The 20680-nt window shown below is 35.2% G+C and overlaps 1 protein-coding gene across 20 annotated transcripts in view; it reads left to right on the forward strand.

Moving 5' to 3' along the window:
- The window catches only part of HACE1 (HECT domain and ankyrin repeat containing E3 ubiquitin protein ligase 1), a 122441-nt gene that overhangs the window by 20355 nt on the left and 81406 nt on the right, over window positions 1-20680 (forward strand). For 12 of the 20 annotated variants that reach the window (XM_081529339.1, XM_081529346.1, XM_081529334.1 and 9 more), the window contains 2 exons: window positions 272-403; window positions 14924-15006. The exons of 1 other annotated variant lie outside the window; for it this stretch is intronic. In XM_081529339.1, the coding sequence (XP_081385465.1) occupies window positions 272-403; window positions 14924-15006 (215 nt within the window). The remainder of the gene's footprint in view (window positions 1-271; window positions 404-14923; window positions 15007-20680) is intronic. 7 more of the 20 variants (XM_081529348.1, XM_081529354.1, XM_081529352.1 and 4 more) reach the window with 2 other exon arrangements.

Genomic DNA, 20680 nt, shown 5'->3' on the forward strand with positions numbered 1-20680 from the left:
GAAGCGGAGTATTAGTGATCCTCAGTTGAGGATTTTTAATTACTTTGAACACTGAAATGCTTGATTTTGAAGTACATGACTGTGTAACCTACGTCCTGATACATATTTTCCCCCATTTAAAATATAGGAAAAAATTATATTGGCTTAAATTTTAATTTTAATCTTTGGTATGCATGTAGTGCTCACAGTTGAGAAATAATTGCATTATTTATTTGTTGTTTTTATATGAAATACTCCTGCATAAATGTTAAGTAACTAAATGACTGTACAGATACACTGGCTGGCTGTGAATGGGCGGACAGAACTACTCCATGATCTTGTACAACACGTCAGTGACGTTGATGTTGAGGATGCGATGGGGCAGACAGCGCTGCATGTGGCCTGCCAGAATGGTCACAAGACGGTAAATTAAGCCTTAAGGACTTTAAGTTGCATGTGGTTTTTTTTTTTTTTTAAACTTTGAATTCATGAAAAGTTTTTCCCTGTGCATAATTGGAAACATAAAGCAAAATCTTAAAACATTTTCTGCATCATGTGTACTTCTGATTAGTATATTCTATGTGAATAAAAGGAATAGAAAATAGTGCTTTTAAATATGTCTAATGTAATTTGGATTTCAATTTTATTTTTGATTCATAGATTTATTAGCTGTATGTTTTAAATTTTAAGTGTTAACAAATAATTTAAGTTTATAATGTTTATTCTGTTCTCAGTTTTATCAAACAACTTTTTCATTTTTTTTTTTTTTTTACCATTTCCATATTTTTACCATTAAGCCTCAAGTTTTTAGAATGTGAAGAGAGTAAGCTCCAACTTTGCTTAAATAGTTCAACTTGGGTTATCATATTTTTCTACTCCCTTGGCATATAAGTACTAGAATCACACAGCTGTTTTCTTTCTTACTTTTGATTTCTAAAATCATGCATTTGTTTTATGGCAGTACTTTACTGTTATCCCTATGTATAAACATTTGGCTTTTAAAATTGCTAATAGTTTTCTTTCTCATTAGAAGACTGCTACCTTATTTAAAGATTGTTAGCTTAAGATTTTAGATTGACTTTCTCCTTTTTATAATTTCGTATCCTGGTTACTTTCCATTTTTTCCCACATTTAACATTATGGATAATAGAATATTATTTATCTGCTAACTAAGATAAAAAACCAACTGAAAACAAAAAAACACCACCGGCATCTACAAAGATAAAAAGTTTATGTTTATTATTTTGTACACATTCTGAGTCTAATGTTTTTGTTGGGAAAATTCTTAGTGGAATCTGGATTTCTGTCTTTGCAAACACTTTTTTCCTAACCTGGGTTCAGGATGTTGGCTCCTACATACTAAGATGCTTTATGTATGACCTCAATTCACAGAATATTGCACTTCTTTAAGGTAGTGAGCTCAAAGTTGACATTGTCATATGTTTAATAAGAGTTGGATTAAAGGAGAGATATATGAATATTTTTTTCTTTCCTGGCATTTCTTTTGAACACCAGTGTTCATTATTATTCTTTTGTCTTCTATCATCTGAAAACTAGCCCAGTGTTTTCAGGATTATTCCTTTTCATTACTTTTTACTTCCTGCAAGTCAGTATTACTAAATTTAAGAAGTATTCTAGGTGGGGAAAAAAATCATCTAAAATATTCTAATCTTAACAGGCCCCAGTAAGCAATTGTTGCCTGTTAGAGTCCTGCTGGTAGCTCTTACCCAACAGAAAAGCACCTTCTTTAATATTAAACACTCTGCTGAAACAAATGAGTGGCATATCATTTACTAAGATTGTAAACTGTATCTGTTGCCCAGTAACTTGTGTAGTAAAAAACTAAATTCAGATTAGGAATTATCTACAAAAGCTAATTTTAGGTGCCTTGAGCCAGTGAAGAAGCAAAAATTACTCAGAAAACCTTGGTTCAAAACATGTGCATTACAGGGTGCATTGAAAATTTAAAATTGCCTTCTGAAGTTATTGAAGAGTAGTTAGTATAAGTATAATACACTCCATATGGTTTACAACCTAAAGCAGGTGTGGTAAAGTAAGAGAGAATTGCTCATAGTCAGATGGCCTTTGAAGAACTGTATTTTCAGATTTATAGGTGGCCTGACTTCACGGTGGTGATGGGTTTCACAGGGTGAGATTTTACAGATACAGTATAGGAGGACGAGTATAAAAAGCCCTGTTGACTTGTGGTTGGTTGTATTTGTGAATGAGGTTCCCTTCTGACATATTTGGTCCATTTTAGTTACCTGTGAGGATCATACACAAAGGGAATGTTTAGCACTATTTTCCAATTATTGTATATATTTTTAATCCTTCAATTAGGGCAAGAAGGAATCTTGAAAAATTAGTCCATGTCCTAGCCTCCAGACAGAATTCCATCTCTAAAAGTCTGTGTTGATAGTTGTGTTAATATTACCTATTGTCATAATGTATTTCTGGGACCTGTTCAAATCTTAGTGGATGAGCATATTCTTTTAAGTTGAATTTGATTTAAGGGCTGAGATGTAAGTTACTACAGGGTGTAGGGATTATTGATTTTATTTATAACTGTATATCTTCCCACAAGTTGAACAAAGTCTAAAATGCTTTGTCAAGTATCAGCAAATGAAAATGGTCTTTGTGTTGTTTCAAAGTAGTTAACTTTTGTGTAAACTCATTAAAAGGTCTTCAAAATATATGTCCATGTAGACATATACCAGTCCACATAGGTTTTAAGATTCTATTTTTAAGTTTAGAATCAATACTGTGTATTGATTATATATTTTATGGGGCTTCCCAGGAGGCTCAGTGGTAGAAAATCTACCTGCCAGTGCAAGAGACAGAGGAGATGTGGGTTGGATCCCTGGGTTGGTAAGATCCCCTGAAGTAGCAAATGGCAACCCATTCCAGTATTCTTGCCTGGAAAATTCCATGGACAGAGGAGCCTGGTGGACTGTAGTGCATGAGTTGCAAAGAGTTGGACAGGACTGAGCATGCACACATATTTTATAGAATAAAATGTAAAACTTTAGAGAGGAAAAGAAGCTCCGTTAAAAATATTTTTAAAAGCATATCAGCTCTTTTCAAATTAAAAAGGATGATATGATAAAGAAATGCTCTGAAATTTACCTTTTAATCTCATTTTAGGGAAACTCTCAAGAATGCATGAAAAGATTTTGAACTGGCTAAGAGCTCTAAAGTTTTGTAGAATTTATAATTGAATACTGTATTCTTGCTATGATGACACATAAATTATAGATTTACATTACTTTTTTTTAACAGATAAAAGATTTGAAAGAAAGATTGATTTTGTCATATTTAAGAGATCAAGTAATTTTTGACATGATTTCATATAGATGCATCTGTTTTGTTAGAGGTAATTCAACATAAGGATCTTTTCATCCTCTTGCTGGAAGGAAGTGGTTTGGTCAGTTGAAGAATACAGTATGATCATTTTTGTCCTTGTGACAAAATAGTATTATGATTTTAAACCACTTCGGTTCCGACTCTTGCGACCCCCTGGACTGCGCCAGGCTTCCCTGTCCTTCACTATCTCCTGGAGTTTGCTCAAATTCATGTCCGTTGAGTCAGTGATGCCATCTAACCATCTCATCCTCTGCTACCCTCTTTTCCTTTTGCCTTCAGTCTTACCCAGCATCAGGATCTTTTCCAGTGAGTTGACTTTTCTCATCAGGTGACCAAAGTATTGGAGCATCAGCTTTAGCATCAATCCTTCCAGTGAATGTTCAGGATTGATTTCCTTTAGGATTGACTGGTTTCATCTCCTTGCAGTCCAAGGGACTCTCAAGAATATTCTCCAGCACTGCAATTCAAAAGCATCAATTCGTGGGCACTCAGCCTTCTTTATGGTCCAACTCTCATATCCATACATAACCACTGGAAAAATCATAGCTTTGACTATATGGACCTTTGTCATCAAAGTGACATCTCTGCTTTTTAATATGCTGTCTAGGTTTGTCATGGCTTTTCTTCTAGGGAGCTTTTAATTTCATGGCTGCAGTCAAAATCTGCAGTGATTTTGGAGCCCAAGAAAGGAAAATCTATCATTGTTTCCACTTTTTCCCCTTCTGTTTGCCATGAAGTGATGGGACCAGATGCCATGATCTTAGTTTTTTGAATGTTGAGTTTAAGCCAGCTTTTTTGCTCTCTTCTTTCACCCTCATCAAAAAGCGCTTTAGTTCCTCTTTACTTTCTACCATTAGAATGGTTTCACCTGCATATCTGAGATTGTTGATATTTTTCCCTGCAATCTTGATTCTAGCCTGTGATTCATCCAGCCCAACATATCAAATGATGTACTCTGCATAGATGTTAAATAAGCAGGGTGACAATATGCAGCCTTGTCTTATGCCTTTCCCAATTTTGAACTAGTCTGTTGTTTCATATCTGGTTCTGTTGCTTCTTTACCTGCATACAGGTTTCTCAGGAGACAGGTAAGGTGGTCTGATAGTCCCATCTTTTTAAGAATTTTCCACAGTTAGCTGTGATCCACAAAGTCAAAGGCATTAGCCTAGTCAATGAAGCAGAAATAGATGTTTTTCTGGAATTACCTGACTTTCTCTATGATCCAACAGATGTTGGCAGTTTGATCTCAGGTTCCTTTACCTTTTCTAAATCCAGCCTGTACATCTGGATGTTCTCAGTTCATATACTGCTGAAGCCTACGTTGAAAGATTTTTAACATTACCTTACTAGCATGTGAAACAAATACAATTGTACAGTAGTTTGAACATTCTTTGGCATTGCAGTGAAAACTGACATTTTTCAGTCCTGTGGCCACTGCTGAGTTTCCCAAATTTGCTGACACACTGAGTGCAGCACTTTAACATCATCATCTTTCAGGATTTGAAATAGCTTATCTGGAATTCCATCGCCTCCACTAACTTTGTTTGTAGTAATGCTTCCTAAGGCCCACTTGTCTTTGCACTCCAGGATATCTGCCTCTAGATGAGTGACCACAACATTGTGGCTACCCAGGTCATTAAGACCTTTTTTGTACAGTTCTTCTGTGTATTCTTGCTACCTCTTCTTCATCTCTTCTGCTTCTGTTAGGTCCTTACTGTTTCTGTACTTTATCCTGCCCATTCTTCATTCTTGCATGAAATGTTCCCTTTCCCCAATTTTCTTGAAGAGATCTCTAGTCTTATCCATTGTATTGTTTTCCTCTATTTCTCAGCATTGTTCATTTAAGAAGGCCTTCTTACCTCTCCTTGCTATAGTCTGAAACTCTGCATTCAGTTTGATATATCTTTCCCTTTCTTCCTAGCTTTTCACTTCTCTTCATTCCTTGGCTATTGGTAAAGCCTCCTCAGACAAACATTTTGCCTTACATTTCTTTTTCTTTGGGATGATTTTGGTCACTGCCTCCTATACATTGTTCCAGTTCTCTGTCCATAGTTCTTCAGGCACTTTGTCTACCGGATGGAATCCCTTGAATCTATTTGTCATCTGCACTGTATAATCATAAGGGAGATGATTATACCTGAATGGCCTAGTGGTTTTCCCTACTTTCTTCAATTTAAGCCTGAATTTTGCAATAAGGAGCTGATGATCTGAGCCACAGTCAGCTCCAGGTCATGTTTTTACTGACTTTATAGAGCTTCTCCATCTTTGGCCACAAAGAATATAGTCAGTCTGATTTTAATATTGACCATTTTGGTGATGTCCATGTGTAGAGTTGTCTCTTGTGTTGTTGGAAAAGGGTGGTTCCTGTGACCAGTGTATTCTCTTGACCAAACTCTGTTAACATTTGCCCTGCTTCATTTTGTACTCCAAGACCAAACTTGACTATTACTCCAGGTATCTCTTGACTTCCTACCTTTGCATTCCAATCTTCTCTGATAAAAAGCACATCTTTTTGTGGTGTTAGTTCTAGAAGGTCTTGTAGATCTTCATAGAACCAGTCTACCTCAACTTCTTTGGCATCAGTGTTTGAGGCATAGACTTTAATTACTGTGATGCTGAATTGTTTGCCTTAGAAATGAGTGGAGACCATTCTGTCATTTTTTAGATTGCACCCAAGTACTGCATTTTGGACTCTTTTGTTGAATATAAGGGCTCTTCCATTTCTTCTAAGGGATTCTCGCCCACAGTAGTAGATATAGTGGTCATCTGAATTAAATTTGTCCATTCCTGTCCATTTTAGTTCACTGATTCCTAAGATGTAGATGTCCACTCTTGTCATCTCCTGCTTGACCACATCTAATTTGTTCAGTTGCTAAATCACGTCCGACTCTTTGCAACCCCATGAACTGCAGTATGCCAGGCTTCCCTGTTCTTCACTATCTCCCTGAGTTTCCTCAAACTGACGTTCATTGAGTCAGTGATGCCATCAACCATCTCGTCCTCTGGCGTCCCCTTCTCCTGCGGTCAATCTTTCCCAGCATCAGGGTCTTTTCCAATGTGTCAGCTCTTTGCCTTGATTCATAGACCTATCATTCTATGTTCCTATGCAGTAGTCTTCTTTACAGTATCAGACTTCACTTGCAACACATCTACAACAGAGCATCATTTCCACCTTGGCCCAACTACTTCATTCTTTCTGGAGCTATTAGTAATTGCCCTCTGCTTTTCCTTAGTAGCATATCAGACACCTTTTGACCTGAGCAACTCATCTTCGGGTGTCGTATCTTTTTGTCTTTTCATACTGTTCATGTGGTTCTTGAGGTTAGAATACTGGAATCGTTTCCCATTCCCTGCACCAGTGGACCATGTTTTGTCAGAACTCTTCACTATGATCCGTCTGTCTTGGGTGGCCCTGCACGGCATGGCTCTTCACTTTATTAAGTTATACCAGCCCCTTCATCAAGACAAGGCTGTGATCCATGAAGGGGAGCTATACAATACCAGAATTATTGTATTGTCTTTGGATACTGATTTCAAATAGAAAATCGTTTGAGAATTTGGTTATTCATCTGGCTTACTATATAGTCTGGCAACTTTTTTCTTCTTCTATCCTCATCTATCTCCTAAGGTATATTCTGTCTACTGGTTACATAATTAAAGAAAGTGTTGTGAACACTTTGGAAGACACTTACAAGTAATGATAGTATTGGTACTGTTATTGCCATTATTAATATTGATTATATGAATCTGTAAGAACAGTACAAGGATCACTACCTGAACTCCTTAATTCATTTACTCTTGTGCAGTAAGCTAGGCCCAGTGTGTTGTTTGATTTTTAACCTCATTTTTAGAAGTATAGCAAAAAAAACTAATATTGTCGTGAAGGTGTAGTCGCTCGGTCGTGTCCAACTCTTTGTGACCCCATGGACTGTAGCCCATCAGGCTCCTCTGTACATTGGATTCTCCAGGCAAGATATATGTATAATTGACTCCAATTTTTTTGATGATGAGTTGAACTTACCTTTTGATAACTTTTCTCATTGTCTTTGAGTCTTTAAGATTTATTGACATGTTGAATTGCCACAAATGGTTGATTACTGTTTTCCTGGAATAACTTGGAGTTAGAAACTCTGGAGAACTGTCAGTTGGTTCAGTCTCAATTTATGTAAGTCAGAGTATATAGCAGGATTAGTTTTTGGACTAATTTCAGTTCACTTAAAAAAGAAATTTTATTTTTATCAGATAAACTTTATAGTGCTAAATTTATACAGTGATATGAAGGTTCACAAGCAGTATGAAATGATAGTTGAACTATGCTTAGAGTAGATGATCTTTGATAGAACTGACTGCATTTTTTTTTTCTAAAATTGTAGGCTTGTTAAGGAACAGTTCACTTACGTTCAGTCAGCTCTCTTGAAATTTTTAGCCAGCTTGCAAGCTTTTCATCCAGAGAATTATAGGACAGCCATGCAAACTTAATTGAAAGCTTTTGCAAAAACATTAACTGAATTCAGCCTTGAGGCACAATGGTAGATGTACTTAACATTTCAGAGTGTGTTTTTAGGTTCAGAGTAATTTTATTTATTCTGATGTTAGAATTTTCCTTTCATCACTTCTGAGAAATATGAGAATATAATAGAAAGTTCTGTTACTGTGGGTTTTTTTCTAACACAACTGGATAATACTGATTTTTGCTTGATATTACATATGGATTCAGTCTCGATAGGCTTAGGTGGTCAGGTTTCTAGAGAAGACCTTATAAACCAGTCACTGATTAGTGAGTTGGCCATTTTATTTAGTATATAAGTTGTTTGTGCATTGCTGTCCTGTCATCAGAATTACTTTTAACAAGAGATGAAAGATGCTTTTTTTTTCTTTTTTGATTAACATTGCTTTAGTAATGATAATACAGCAACTCAGATTTTTACTTATGGTTTAATATTGAGTATCTGTTCCTTTTTACTTTGATCATTGTTGTTCAGAGAGTTGACATTGATAAAGTAGAGCTGCCTTGGATTTCTTGCTTTGTAATTTATCAGCTTATTGGGCACAGGTGGTCTTGGTTAGCCGCTGCCTTCAATTAAATGACTTTTGAGATTGACCCAAACATTAGGTTTGCACATTAGTTTTCCACTCAGGATGTTGTTTTATCACTTGAAAGGTCATAAAGTCTGTTGAAAGTGTAGTTTCTTTTTATGGATTTCTTGAAGGCCATATGCAAATCCGGAAAATGCTTTTCTTTCAGGATTCCTTCCCAGCAGTTTCTTACTCTGTAAGGAGGAAGACTCCCATTGTAGATTACCTAGGAATAGGAGACTAGTGTGATGTTGTTGGGAGAAGGCAATGGCACCCCACTCCAGTACTCTTGCCTGGAAAATCCCATGGACAGAGGAGCCTGGTAGGCTGCAGTCCATGGGGTTGCTAAGAGTCGGACACGACTGAGCGACTTCCCTTTCACTTTTCACTTTCCTGCATTGGAGAAGGAAATGGCAACCCGCTCCAATGTTCTTGCCTGGAGAATCCCAGAGACGGCGGAGCCTGGTGGGCTGCCGTCTATGGGGTCGCACAGAGTCGGACACGACTGAAGCGACTTAGCAGCAGCAGCAGCAGTGATGTTGTTGTTGTTGTTTTAAAGGGAAGGGGGTTGGACAGGGAATTGGAAGGTCTGAATTATTTAAAAAGCATGTTTTCCTGATGTATATTAGGTACATAAAATGATTTCAGTTCAGTGTAGTTCTTCAAATTGTTATGTTAACTTGAAACATATAGGTAATCAGCTATCAGTCACAGAAATTTATGTTACTGTACCTTTACATGTTTACCTTTAGTAAACTGTAAGCTGCTAAGCTTATTTTTGCAAGTAAATGAGAAGCCATGAAATTTTGAAAATGGGAACTTATGACAATTGTAAATTACAATGATTTTTTTGGGGGGGACTTCATGACCTGTAGTCTTTTAAACAGATGCAGTGCAGTTTTCACAGAAGTATTTGTGTGTAGGGGCTTAGGGGTGAGAAATTTGCTAAAACAAATTGAATCCAGATCTGCCATAGAGAATCCTATCAGTTTTTCTGATAACGCTAAATCACTGTCTAGCACACTACATATTTTATTTCTTATGTCCCTTTGTTTTCCATGAGAATGTAAACTTTATGAAGGCAGATGTTTGTCCATTTTGTTCATTGCTGGGGCTCTTCCATCTAAAGTGGTCCCCCCTACTAGCACATACAAACTTTGAAATTTTTGATATAAGGGGGAATGGATTATTCGAATGCAAAATCATTCCAACCAGTGTTCTTCTGCCATTTTCTTTCCATTTCTGAATGTTTGTATTTTTTTCTTTTGTAACTTTAACAGAAGTGTATACTGATAGTGCTCATTCTTATAAAGGATTGTATCTGATTTGTTTGTCACTGAAAACTCCTTGGGAATTTTAGTAGCTGAATCCAGAATTCTCTTCAATTATGTTTTGCCTTGTGCTTCTGTATAATGTAAAATCCTTAAGTAGTATTGTTTGTTCAAGAACTTTTATGTTTTTAATTTAATAAATACTCAAGAGTTTCCTCCAACTGAATTTTCCTAGTTTCAGAGTTGTTTTACCCTTCATATACATATAGGTAGTTTAACATAGACTGGAAATTAAAAAAAATCCAAACTTTTAAGTTATGTGACTTTCTTGCTCCTTTTATTATGTAATTTAATTGATAATTAAATTCTGCATTATCCATTCTCCTTCTGTTATAGAGCTTTTACAAAAAGAAATCTGTGAACATTTTTTTTAAATCACAAAGATTGATGACTTTTCACTCATTTCAGTGCTGCAAGGCAATTTTTTTTTCTTTACCTTCAAATACCTTTATGTATTTTTTTATTCTTACTCTGAGGGAAGTGGATTCTTCTCCTTGTTTGTCTTCAGGCAACATTTCATCTACATGGGATCTATTGAAGCTTTAAAAAAATATATGTTTCTTTTAATAGTTGTGTATTTTGAGGCTCTTAATTGGGATAATTTTGTTAGAAAAGCAGAAAGATTTATGAATATAAAAGAAAATGCTGGATAAGTTTTTTCTTCTTTCATAATCATTTTCCTTTCTTAAGAACAGAATTTTTAATGTATTTGTAGAATATTTACTATGTACAAGGATATGATAGAAACATAACAGTTCATATTGTGCATCATACTTTCTTGCTATGATTTGCCTGAGGTTTGTCTTACTACTTTGTAGAGGAATATGTTAGTCTAATGGCTAGTTTATTTTACTGTGAGCTCTACAGTATAAATTTTAAAAATGTAGAAATAATGTGAAAACTATTTGGATTTAGAAATGGCATTATTTAAAAACTAAAGAAATAACTTGTGTTGGTCCTTGAGCTTGACTCCTAAGTAGGTATTTATAGGGAACTATTAGATCATCTACAATTAATGTAATTTAAGAAGATATTCCCAATTAACCATAATTCTATTTATTATTCTGAATTTAGAAAAATTAGAATTTCTGTCTTTTTATAAATTGTCTAGTGGTTATGACCATGGACTTAGGTTTTAATCCCTGCTCCCCTGTTTATTTGTGTATTGGGGTGCATATTACTTGACTCCTTTGAGACTGAGTTTTCTACTTGTAAAACTGGAGAGAACAATATCAACTTCCCCACAGCATGCAGTAAATGAAATGATAAATGCTTATTAGCACAGTGTTCAAGCACATGCTAAGGTTATTTGTATTATTATATCATTATATACTTTTAACTATTATATAATTTTTATGAATACATAATATGTTTTGTTAATTACTTTATTTCAACTCCTCTCTGGTTGCTGCATCTCAATTGAATATTAATATGTGTTTTTGATGTAATTGACTTCATCTCTTCTGTGCCTTTTGAGAGATGGCTTATTGTCTATATACTTTCTGTAACAGTCAGTGAACATTATTGCTGCTATCTGTCTCACTTCAGATTTGGGATCACACAAACACAGCTTCTAGGTCAGATGTCAAAAAGGCAAAAGCCATGATCAAAAGGTTCAAGTGGGCCTTGCCTTATAAAATAATAACCTAAGTGCTTATTTTCTTATATTTGAGAGTTGTTCTTGACTACTCCTCCTGAGTTTCACAATTGTATAGCTGATAATAAAGTTTAATATAATAATGTTGCTATTACGTAGATTTTTGGATTCCTCCTGAGATAGAAGTAAATTCAAATAGCAATAATACATGAATGACTTATCTCTTAAAATATTTTTATCCAAATCTTTGTAATAAAAAATTATAGTCCCTTAAATACCCTTCTTTCTCAATTCATGATCACTAGGCAACAATTTTCGATTCTTTTAGCTTCTCTTCTTGTATCTGTTTCCACATAATATTCTTCTATTGTTCTTTCTTAATTTATGACTTTTAGGTATTACTGAATCATTTCTTGTTACAGTTAGTGAGGATTTCAATAATTTAAATCCTCTTCCCATGCCCTATCTTCCCATTTCAAAAATTATCATATTTTTGTGAGACATATTAGTCGTATATAGTTTGGTAAATATTATTTACTGCTGAGTCAAGTAGTGTAATACAATAATATTTTCTCTAGGATAACTATTAACTTTGCTCAGTTTTTGTTTTTGGTGTGTGAATCAGTTGTTGTTTAGTCACTAAGTCATGTCCAGCTCTGTGGACTGCAGCATGCCAGGCTTCCTTGTCCTTCACCATCTCCTGGACATTGTTCAGACTCATGTCCATTGTGTCGGTGATGCCATCCAACCATCTCACCCTATGTTGCCCCCTTCTCCTCCTGCTCTCAATCTTTACCAGCATCAGTGTTTTCCAGTGAGTTGGCTCTTTGCATCAGATGGTCAAGTATTGGAGCTTTAGCATTCGTCCTCCAAATGAATATTCAGGATTGATTTCCTTTAGGATTGACTGATTTGATCTTACTGTCCAGGGGACTCTCAAGAATCTTCTCCAGCACTACAGTTCAGAAGCATTGATTCTTCAGTGCTCAGCCTTCTCTGTGGTTCAATTCTAACATCTGTATGTGACTACTGGAAAAACCATAGCTTTGACTATATGGACCTTTGTTGGCAAAGTGATGTCTCTGCTTTTTAATTCACTGTCTGGGTTTGTCATAACTTTTCTTCCAAAGAGCAAACGTCTTTTAATTTTGTGGCTGTGGTCACTGTCCGCAGTGGTTTTGGAGCCCAAGAAAATAAAGTCTGCCACTGTTTCTACTTTTTCCCCATCTATTTGACATGAAGTGATGGGAACAGATGCCATGATCTTAGTTTTTTGAATATTGAGTTGTAAGCCAGCGTTTTCATCTTTAGTTCCTCTTCCCTTTCTTCCATTAGAGTGGTATCAATGTATATCTGAGGTTGTTAATATTTCTCCCTGCAATTTTGATTCTAGCCTGTGATTCATCAAGCCCAGCATTTCACATGATGTACTCTGCATATACATTAACTAAACAAGGTGACAAAGTACAGCCTTGACGTACTCCTTTCCCAGTCTTGAGCCAGTCCATTGTTCTGTGTCCGGTTCTAACTGTTGCTTCTTAACCTGCACACAGGTTTCTCAGGAGACAGGTAGGTGGCCTGGTATTCCCGTCTCTTTAATAATTTTCCACAGTTTATTGTGATCCACACAGTCAAAGGCTTTAGAGTAGTCAGTGAAGCAGAAATAGATTTTTTTTTGGAATTTTCCTTGCTCTTTCTCTGATCCAATAGATGTAAATCAGTAATTCTTCCTATATGCTCCCACAAAACCCTTCTCAGTACTGGTTTCTTCAAAGACAAAATCATTAGATAACGTCACTTCCATTGTTTTTTTCTAAATTTGAGTATTTCTTAATCTCACCTATGTTTGATCTTCAGTATTCTAGATTCCACATCTTCTATTTTGATATATTGCATTGCCTTGTTTTTGAGGAGAATATCCTCCAGTAGCTTCTTGAGAACAGATGTGTTGAAGTTAATTTTTTTGATATCTTACATAGCTAAGCATGTTTTTGATTCAAAAGCTTATATTTGAATGATAATGTGGCTGGCTGTGGAATTTTACATTGAAAGTCATTCACTTTACACTTTTGGTGGTGTTTACATTTCCATGTTGCTCTTGAAAAGTTTAATGGTAATCTGAATTCTATTAATCTCTGGAATCTTATTATCCTCAGTATTATGAAATTTTATTTTGATATGCTATGTTGTAGGTCTTTTAATGTATTAAGCTGTGCACTGGTGAGCCTTTTCAATCTAGCAGTTATGTTCTTCAGTTCTTGGAGATTTTTTTGGTATTATTTCTTGATTACTTCCTTTTGGTCTCTTGCCTCCTTTATTTCCTTTATTCTTAGTTTCTATAACATGCCTCCTTGGATTGATTGGCTAGTTTTCTCTGCTCGTTTTTCTACTAGTTTTCCTGTTTTCTTTGTCTTTTTGATTCTTGCAGAATTTTTCAACACTGTATTTCTAAGCTTCTATTGAATTTTTGAGCTTCTCAAGTGGTGCTAGTGATACAGAACCCGCATGCCACTGCAGGAGACACAAGAGACCCAAGTTCTGTCTCTGGGTTGGGAAAATCCCCTGGAGAAGGAAATGGCAACCCACTTCAGTATTCGTGCCTAGAGAACCTCATGGACAGAGGAGCCTGGTGGGCTATATATAGTCTATGGGGTCGCAAAGAGTCAGACATGACTGAAGTGGCTTCGCATGCATAATATATGTTGAATTTTCACTCTTCCATCAAATTTTTAACGTCTTATTCTCTGAATATTTTTCCCCCAGAATCTTGTTCGTGTGCCATGGATAGTATCTATTCTGTCTTAGAGTATTAGTTACTTTGAAAATTTTTTTGCTATTTTCTTTGGTTCCCTTTATTTCTTTATTTTTCTTCCTTGTTCTGTTTGTTTTTCAGGTTAGAAGCCTGCTTCAGTTCTGTCTTAAATGTTGTCTGTCCATTCATGTTTAGTTATCCTATAGACATGTGATAACGTGTACCCTAGTACACATCAGATGATTGCAGAAGTAGAGCTTAGGGGACAAGAATGTATGTGAATGACCATCAGAGAAACTGAGTTGGCATTGGCTACAGTGAACAGTAAAGGACTTCTTAGCTTTGTAATATTTTGTATTTTAATTATTACGCTGTTTGAATTTTGAGAAGGTTAGAGCTCTGGTATCTACTTTTTATTTTTAGAGGCAAAAAATTCAGATATCTAGAGCAGCACTGTCTGGTTTACTAGCCGTATGTGGCTATTTAAACTTAGTTATAATAAAATAAAATTTAAAATTCCATTCCTCAGTTGTACTGGCCACATTTCAAGTCTTTGGTACCTGCCTCATGTGTCAGTGATTTTCTGGAACCTTCCCAGGTTAACGCAATTTACATTACATTGATAATTCCACAAATACTGGGTAGTGCCTGAGGCTCGGAGCTTACCAAAAAGTGTAATTTATTCAGCCATCATTATTGTCATGTTGCTACTTTTCTTTAAAGTTTTGGGTTGTGGTAAGAACTTTCCTTATTAAATGGATTAAAATTGTCATAACTGTCTTTGTTTGACTTCTTTGCCTTTAGTTTTGTTTCTTTTCTTCCCAGACAGTGCAGTGCTTGCTGGACAGTGGTGCTGATATTAACAGACCAAATGTATCAGGAGCCACTCCACTGTACTTTGCTTGCAGGTATGATATTTTATATTGCCTGACGCCCTCATTAAAGAATGTTGCATGTGCTGTATTTCCAAACACAAACATATTTTTATATTTTCTAAAACTCTTGTTTTCCCAGAAATACTGTGCTTAGATGACATGGATAGCATTATGGTTCTTTTAATTAACTGCATGATAAAAAGTGTTTTTTACTGCTTGTGTTTTCATATGTCGTAAGTGGAAGCTTTTGATTTACTTGATTACTTAAATTTTAGGCTAATTACTTGGTAAGTAATAAGAAAGGTGTATCAATAATCCGGTAATTTCCATCATTTTCTTTATCAAGTACCAACTTAGTTTCAATAGGATAAGCTATTAAATTATGCCTTAGTTCAGAGTCATGTCTTTGCTTTCTCTAAATTTGTAACTTAAAAAAAATTCTTGAATCATTCTTATTAAATATTAAGTTATGCATTAAGTTGTTTTTACACTTTTGTCCTAGTTCATCTTCTTTAAGCATACTTTTTGTTCATTGATTCAATCATGCAATAAGCAAACATTTATTTAGCACTCACTGTGTGCCATATTATAGGCATTAGTGATACAGTAATAAATAAACCCCAGTCCTTAAGGAGCTAACAGTATAATAATTATACACATATCCCTGCCCCCCCCACCCCATACAATATGTCCAATTAGTTGCAGTTAGGAGCAGTTCACAGTACACTTGATTTTTCTTTTTGGTTTATATTATAAGAATTATAGTATTTATTTAGGCTCCCTGTTTTAGCTATAATGCTCTCCAGGAAACTCTCTTCTTTTTCATGTCATTTTACCAGAGGTTTTAAAAATTTTTTTGGTCATACTATGTTGCTTGCAGTATCTTATTTCCTTGACCAGGGATTGAACCTGGGACCTGGCGGTAAAAGAGCTGAGTCCTAACCACTGGACCTCTTAGGAATTCCTTGGAGATTTGTTTTAGATGAAACATCTGCTTTTCTCTTTGTTTAGCTTCTCTTTTAGGGTCTCTGATGTTGCTTTGATCTGACTAATTCAAATCATTAAGCCTTAAATTAGAACACAAAAACTTCTGAATCTCTAGACTTCTAGATCTTCCCTGAATCCAGGTTTTTTCTCATGTTATACTTACAATTCAATTGCTTGGCTAGAACACCAGTTCCTTTTTTAGTCTCCTGAATTTATGAATAATATCATTGATTTCCTGAAATCATATCCTATCTTGAGGGCTTATCTCTAGATCAGACCTTTCTTTGAAACTTAGATTTGAATGTCCAGTTGCTTGATTTACATCATCACTTGGAAATCTCAAAGAATCTCAACTATTGACATATCCAAAATATTGCTTCTGATTTCCTTTTTAAGCCTTTTCTCCAGTTTTTCTCATCTCAGTCATTGGAACCCATATCTTCTCAGTTGTGTAAGCCAGAAACTAGTCATTATTTTTTATTTCTCTTTCTCTCTCTCTTTGACCCTCAACTTGAAATATATTAGTAAGTTCTATAATTTCCACTTTCAGAATACGTTCTGAATCTCATCACTTCACTCCACCTTGCTAAACCACTTTAGTTAAAGTTGTAACCTCTTGTTTAAAATACTGCAATAGCTTGTTAACTGGTCTTCCTGATTCCTCTGTTGTTTCCCTACCTTCTGTTCTTTCCTCAGAAGCCACGGTGACCTTCTAAAAAATGATTTGGCTGTTATCTCTTTGTGTTTAAACCTTGTATTTAAACTGAAAAGTGCCTCTTTATTGAATTTCCATTAAAATCCAAACCCCGCCTTCTTTCCTGAAGGAGAAATTGACAACCTGCTCTAGTATTCTTGCTTGAAAAACCCCGTGAACAGAGGAGACTGGCAGGGTACAGTTCATGGGATCACAAAGAGTTGGACATGACTGAGCAACTGAGCATGCATGTACGCCTTCTTTCACGAGACCTGCATGGTCTGACCCTGCTTAGTTCACTGTGGTTCAGCCACATTGGTTCTCTTTGTGTTCCTCAAATTCAGTGGATTCTTTCCAGCAGGCTTTTCTACATGCTGTTTGTTTTGCCTGAAATGTTCTTCCATAGACTTTCTATGTGGCTGACTCCATGTGCTTCACTGTTAATTTTTAGGAAGGAATTCCTGACCAATCTAAGTAGGCCTCTCTGCATATTTCCTATCACAGCATCATGATCATTTCCTTCATAGCACTTTGTATTGTATAGTGTTTATTTACTGGTTTATAATGTGTCTCCCCTGCTAGACTGAAAGCCCAATGAAAGAAAGAATTTTGTCTTATTCATTACTTTATATTCCTTGTGTGGTACAGTGCTTTGTGCTTAGATGCTTTGTAAATGTTTTTGAATGAGTGAATCACTGTAATTACATTTTTGAAAAATATCTTATGTAAAACAATGCCATGTGTACTGGTAAAATATAGGTATATAGTATTGTACTTAACTGTGATATTCGTATAGTTAGTCTGAGCATAGGGATGTGTAAAGGAATTTTTTAGAAGTGCTTTCTGCTAGTATTATATACCCGTCATTAAGTTTTAACTTGGCAGACATTCTATTTCATTGAACAAAGATGGTTAAGCAAATGCGATTAAAATTGAAACTAGAAAATAAATTCTTTTTGTAGCAGGATGATAAATATGGAACATGGAAGATGTTTCATTTTGTAGGTGGACTTCTCATTGTATTCATGATATCTAAAGGTATACATTAAAAATTACAAATTATCCCCAATGTATTGTCTCTGATAAAAGGGAAAGGAAAGTGAGAAATAGAACAAGTTGATCTTGTAGATAAGTTACGGGGCTCTAAGATAAAAAAAGCTGAACTTAATGTAAGTTTTTATTGTTGAGAGATGTTAGTAGGTATATCATCATGTGTCTCATTCAAGGATCAGCTGAAACAGGTATTTTTTTTTTAATTAAATTGAGAAGGTATTGAAATATATAGGAGGTGGGGTTCAAATCAGCCCCAAAACTGTGCAACTTTCTTGACCTCTGAAGCTTTGTTTCTTTGTGAAATGGAAATACTGATATATACCTTGTGGAACCATAGTGCTAATTAAATGAGGTGGTTTATTTAAAGTATCCTGCAGATGATTTTACACTTAGTAGTTGGTGGATGCTCACTAAGCCCTAGCACACTTTTCCACACCCAGTGAGCACAGAGTTGTTTTGTCCTCATTCAGTTTCATTGCTCTGCAGGTTTTTCTAAGAAATTTGACTCTTATCCCATAGTACAGGCAGGCCTTTTCTTTCTTCCTTTGTATTCTATTCTAATTCTGAGCACTATTTAATAAAATAATACTTTTGTGAGTGAGTCATTTCAGATTGCTTTTGAGCTAAAATTATGACAGGAACTATCTCCTGGCTACTTTTCCTTTCTAGGTATTTTGTACGAGAATTAGGATAATTCACTAGATTTTTTTCACGTGGACTATAAGCACACATTGACTTTCTCCTTTTGCCCAAATCTTCAGGTGCCTTTGTTTTCAAGACTTTTATATGGTATCTGCAAATGCTTCAGATCCTTAAATGATTAGGTTTGTTTTGTATTCAGTCATAATACTTCCCTTTCCCTTAACTTGGTTCTTTTAATAAAAGTTTGGATGTATAGTGGTTTTCAGATAGTTTCTATAACTGCAGATAACTTTTATTTTGTTAAGGAAAGCAAGGTTTAGCTGGGGTTATATCAATTCTGTAAATTAGAGAGATTTTTATGGCATTTTGGAGGTCTGTAATAAAAGAGAGAGATAAGATTCTGAACCTGGTTTACAGCTACTACCAGGCAACTCCTTTCAGTTAGGAAGTCCACTACAAAGTAGGTACATAAAACAGTCCATAGACTCAAAATTGCAAACTTTTAGAATAGGAAAGAACCATTATTAGAAAATATAGCCTCTTTATTTCATCAGCAGTTCCAAAAAATGTTGTGATATGTGTACTATATGCACATTAGCCAAGTTTTCAAATTGTATCACTGTAAAAGCCTAAAGTTGGAGACCTGAAAGTTCTTGAGAAATCAGTTCTAAGTGCTTTAGAAATACTACAGGTTTTTTATTAGTTAAATCTTTGCCAACTTCTTAGTTGCCATAAAATACATTGGCACTTACTTGAAGGGAGTTATCTCAATCAGTATAAAAAATAAGTTGAATTGTAAAGAATAGTTATTGAGCACATGTTTGTAGTTACTTGAACTGAAAAATCTTTCATGAAGCATTTTGAGAAGTCGCTAACAGGATAATCTTTGCAATTTTTTCACATGAGTCACTTGTGACCCTAATGAGGTTATGCAGATTTTATGTACTATTAGCGATTGTTTCTTTTAACTTACTTTTGAAATGAAATGCCACCTGGTTACAGATGAGATTTTAGTGTAGTTTTGGTAATTACTCCAGCTTCATAAGAATGTCATGGTGATATATTTTCCTTGATATTAATTATTCTTGTTGCTATATGTGGTAAGAAATTAATCCTAAATAAATTATTATTCAAGATTTTTGGTTGTTATTTTTTGGTAGCTCAGTACCTTATTTAATGCTCCATTGTCAAATGAATGGCAATCTAAAATTAGAGCCCGTCATATAACTCAACAGATACATTGAGTACATGTTATAAGCCAATTGCCCTGCTTGGTGCTATGTAACAAATTATTGTCAAGAACTTTACAGTTTAGTTGGGAAGATTGCTCATCTGACCCAGGTAGTGAATAATTGTAAAAGAAGTGTCACTAAGGTCGAACAGAACAGCTTTGTAAATCTGGGGTTTTCAGAACCTTAGTGTTAGTACTAGTACTAAGTGACTTCATTCGTGTCTGACTCTTTGCGAACCTTGGGTCCTAGCAAAGAAAATCATTGTTTCCCTAAGTTAAGTAAGCTCAAGTTAGTTTCTTTTCTCATAGTCCTTATTTTTAGGTATTATACAGAATAGGACAGTGCTATTTGTAAAGTAATTGCTGTTAACTATATAATACATAATGTGTTGGCCAGCACTTCCACCTGAAATGATGCTTTGAAGACTTTTCTTAATGTAGACTAGTAAACTTAGTTTTTGTTGCTTTTGGAGGGATTGCTGATTTACTTGGTTTCTTGATTTTCTGCTTTTTTAGAGTAAATTAGATACTGTTCTTAAGTTATTTTTCATCTGTTGATATTTGTTTTAAGGAAGGTAATCAGTATTATAATAAAGTTTCAAGAGAGTGATACACCTAATATCTGCCACTAGGTTAATACTAGAATGCTGTTTTTGAAATTAATTTCAGTTAAAATTTATGCAGTGTCATTTTGTGGAAAAGAATGAGTAGGTTGTTTATCTGTTTAAGTTTCTGATAATCTGTATAGTCTTTATTTCTATGAAATAACATACCTTTTTAGGTAATGGTACTGTGGAAAGAGTATTGGTCTAGAAAACCAGAGATATGAGTTCTAGTTTCACTTGTGCTTGAGTAGTAGTTTATTTCATCCACACAATAAAATTCTTTGACCAGATAATCTTTGAAACTGTATGACTTCTTTGGGCATTTTGGAAAAGTAGCTTTAAATAATGAAACCTAGAGGCTTTGCTGGTGGCTCAGTGGTAAAGAATCTGCCTGCCAGTGCTGGAAACATGAGTTTAATCCCTGGATTGGGAAGATCCCCTGGAGCAGGGAATGGCTACCCACTCCAGTATGCTTGCCTGCAGAATTCCATGGAC

Source organism: Giraffa tippelskirchi, chromosome 9 (assembly GCF_054371585.1).
Source record: "Giraffa tippelskirchi isolate mGirTip1 chromosome 9, T2T-mGirTip1v1.2.pri, whole genome shotgun sequence".
In the NCBI taxonomy this organism is placed as follows: domain Eukaryota; kingdom Metazoa; phylum Chordata; class Mammalia; order Artiodactyla; family Giraffidae; genus Giraffa; species Giraffa tippelskirchi.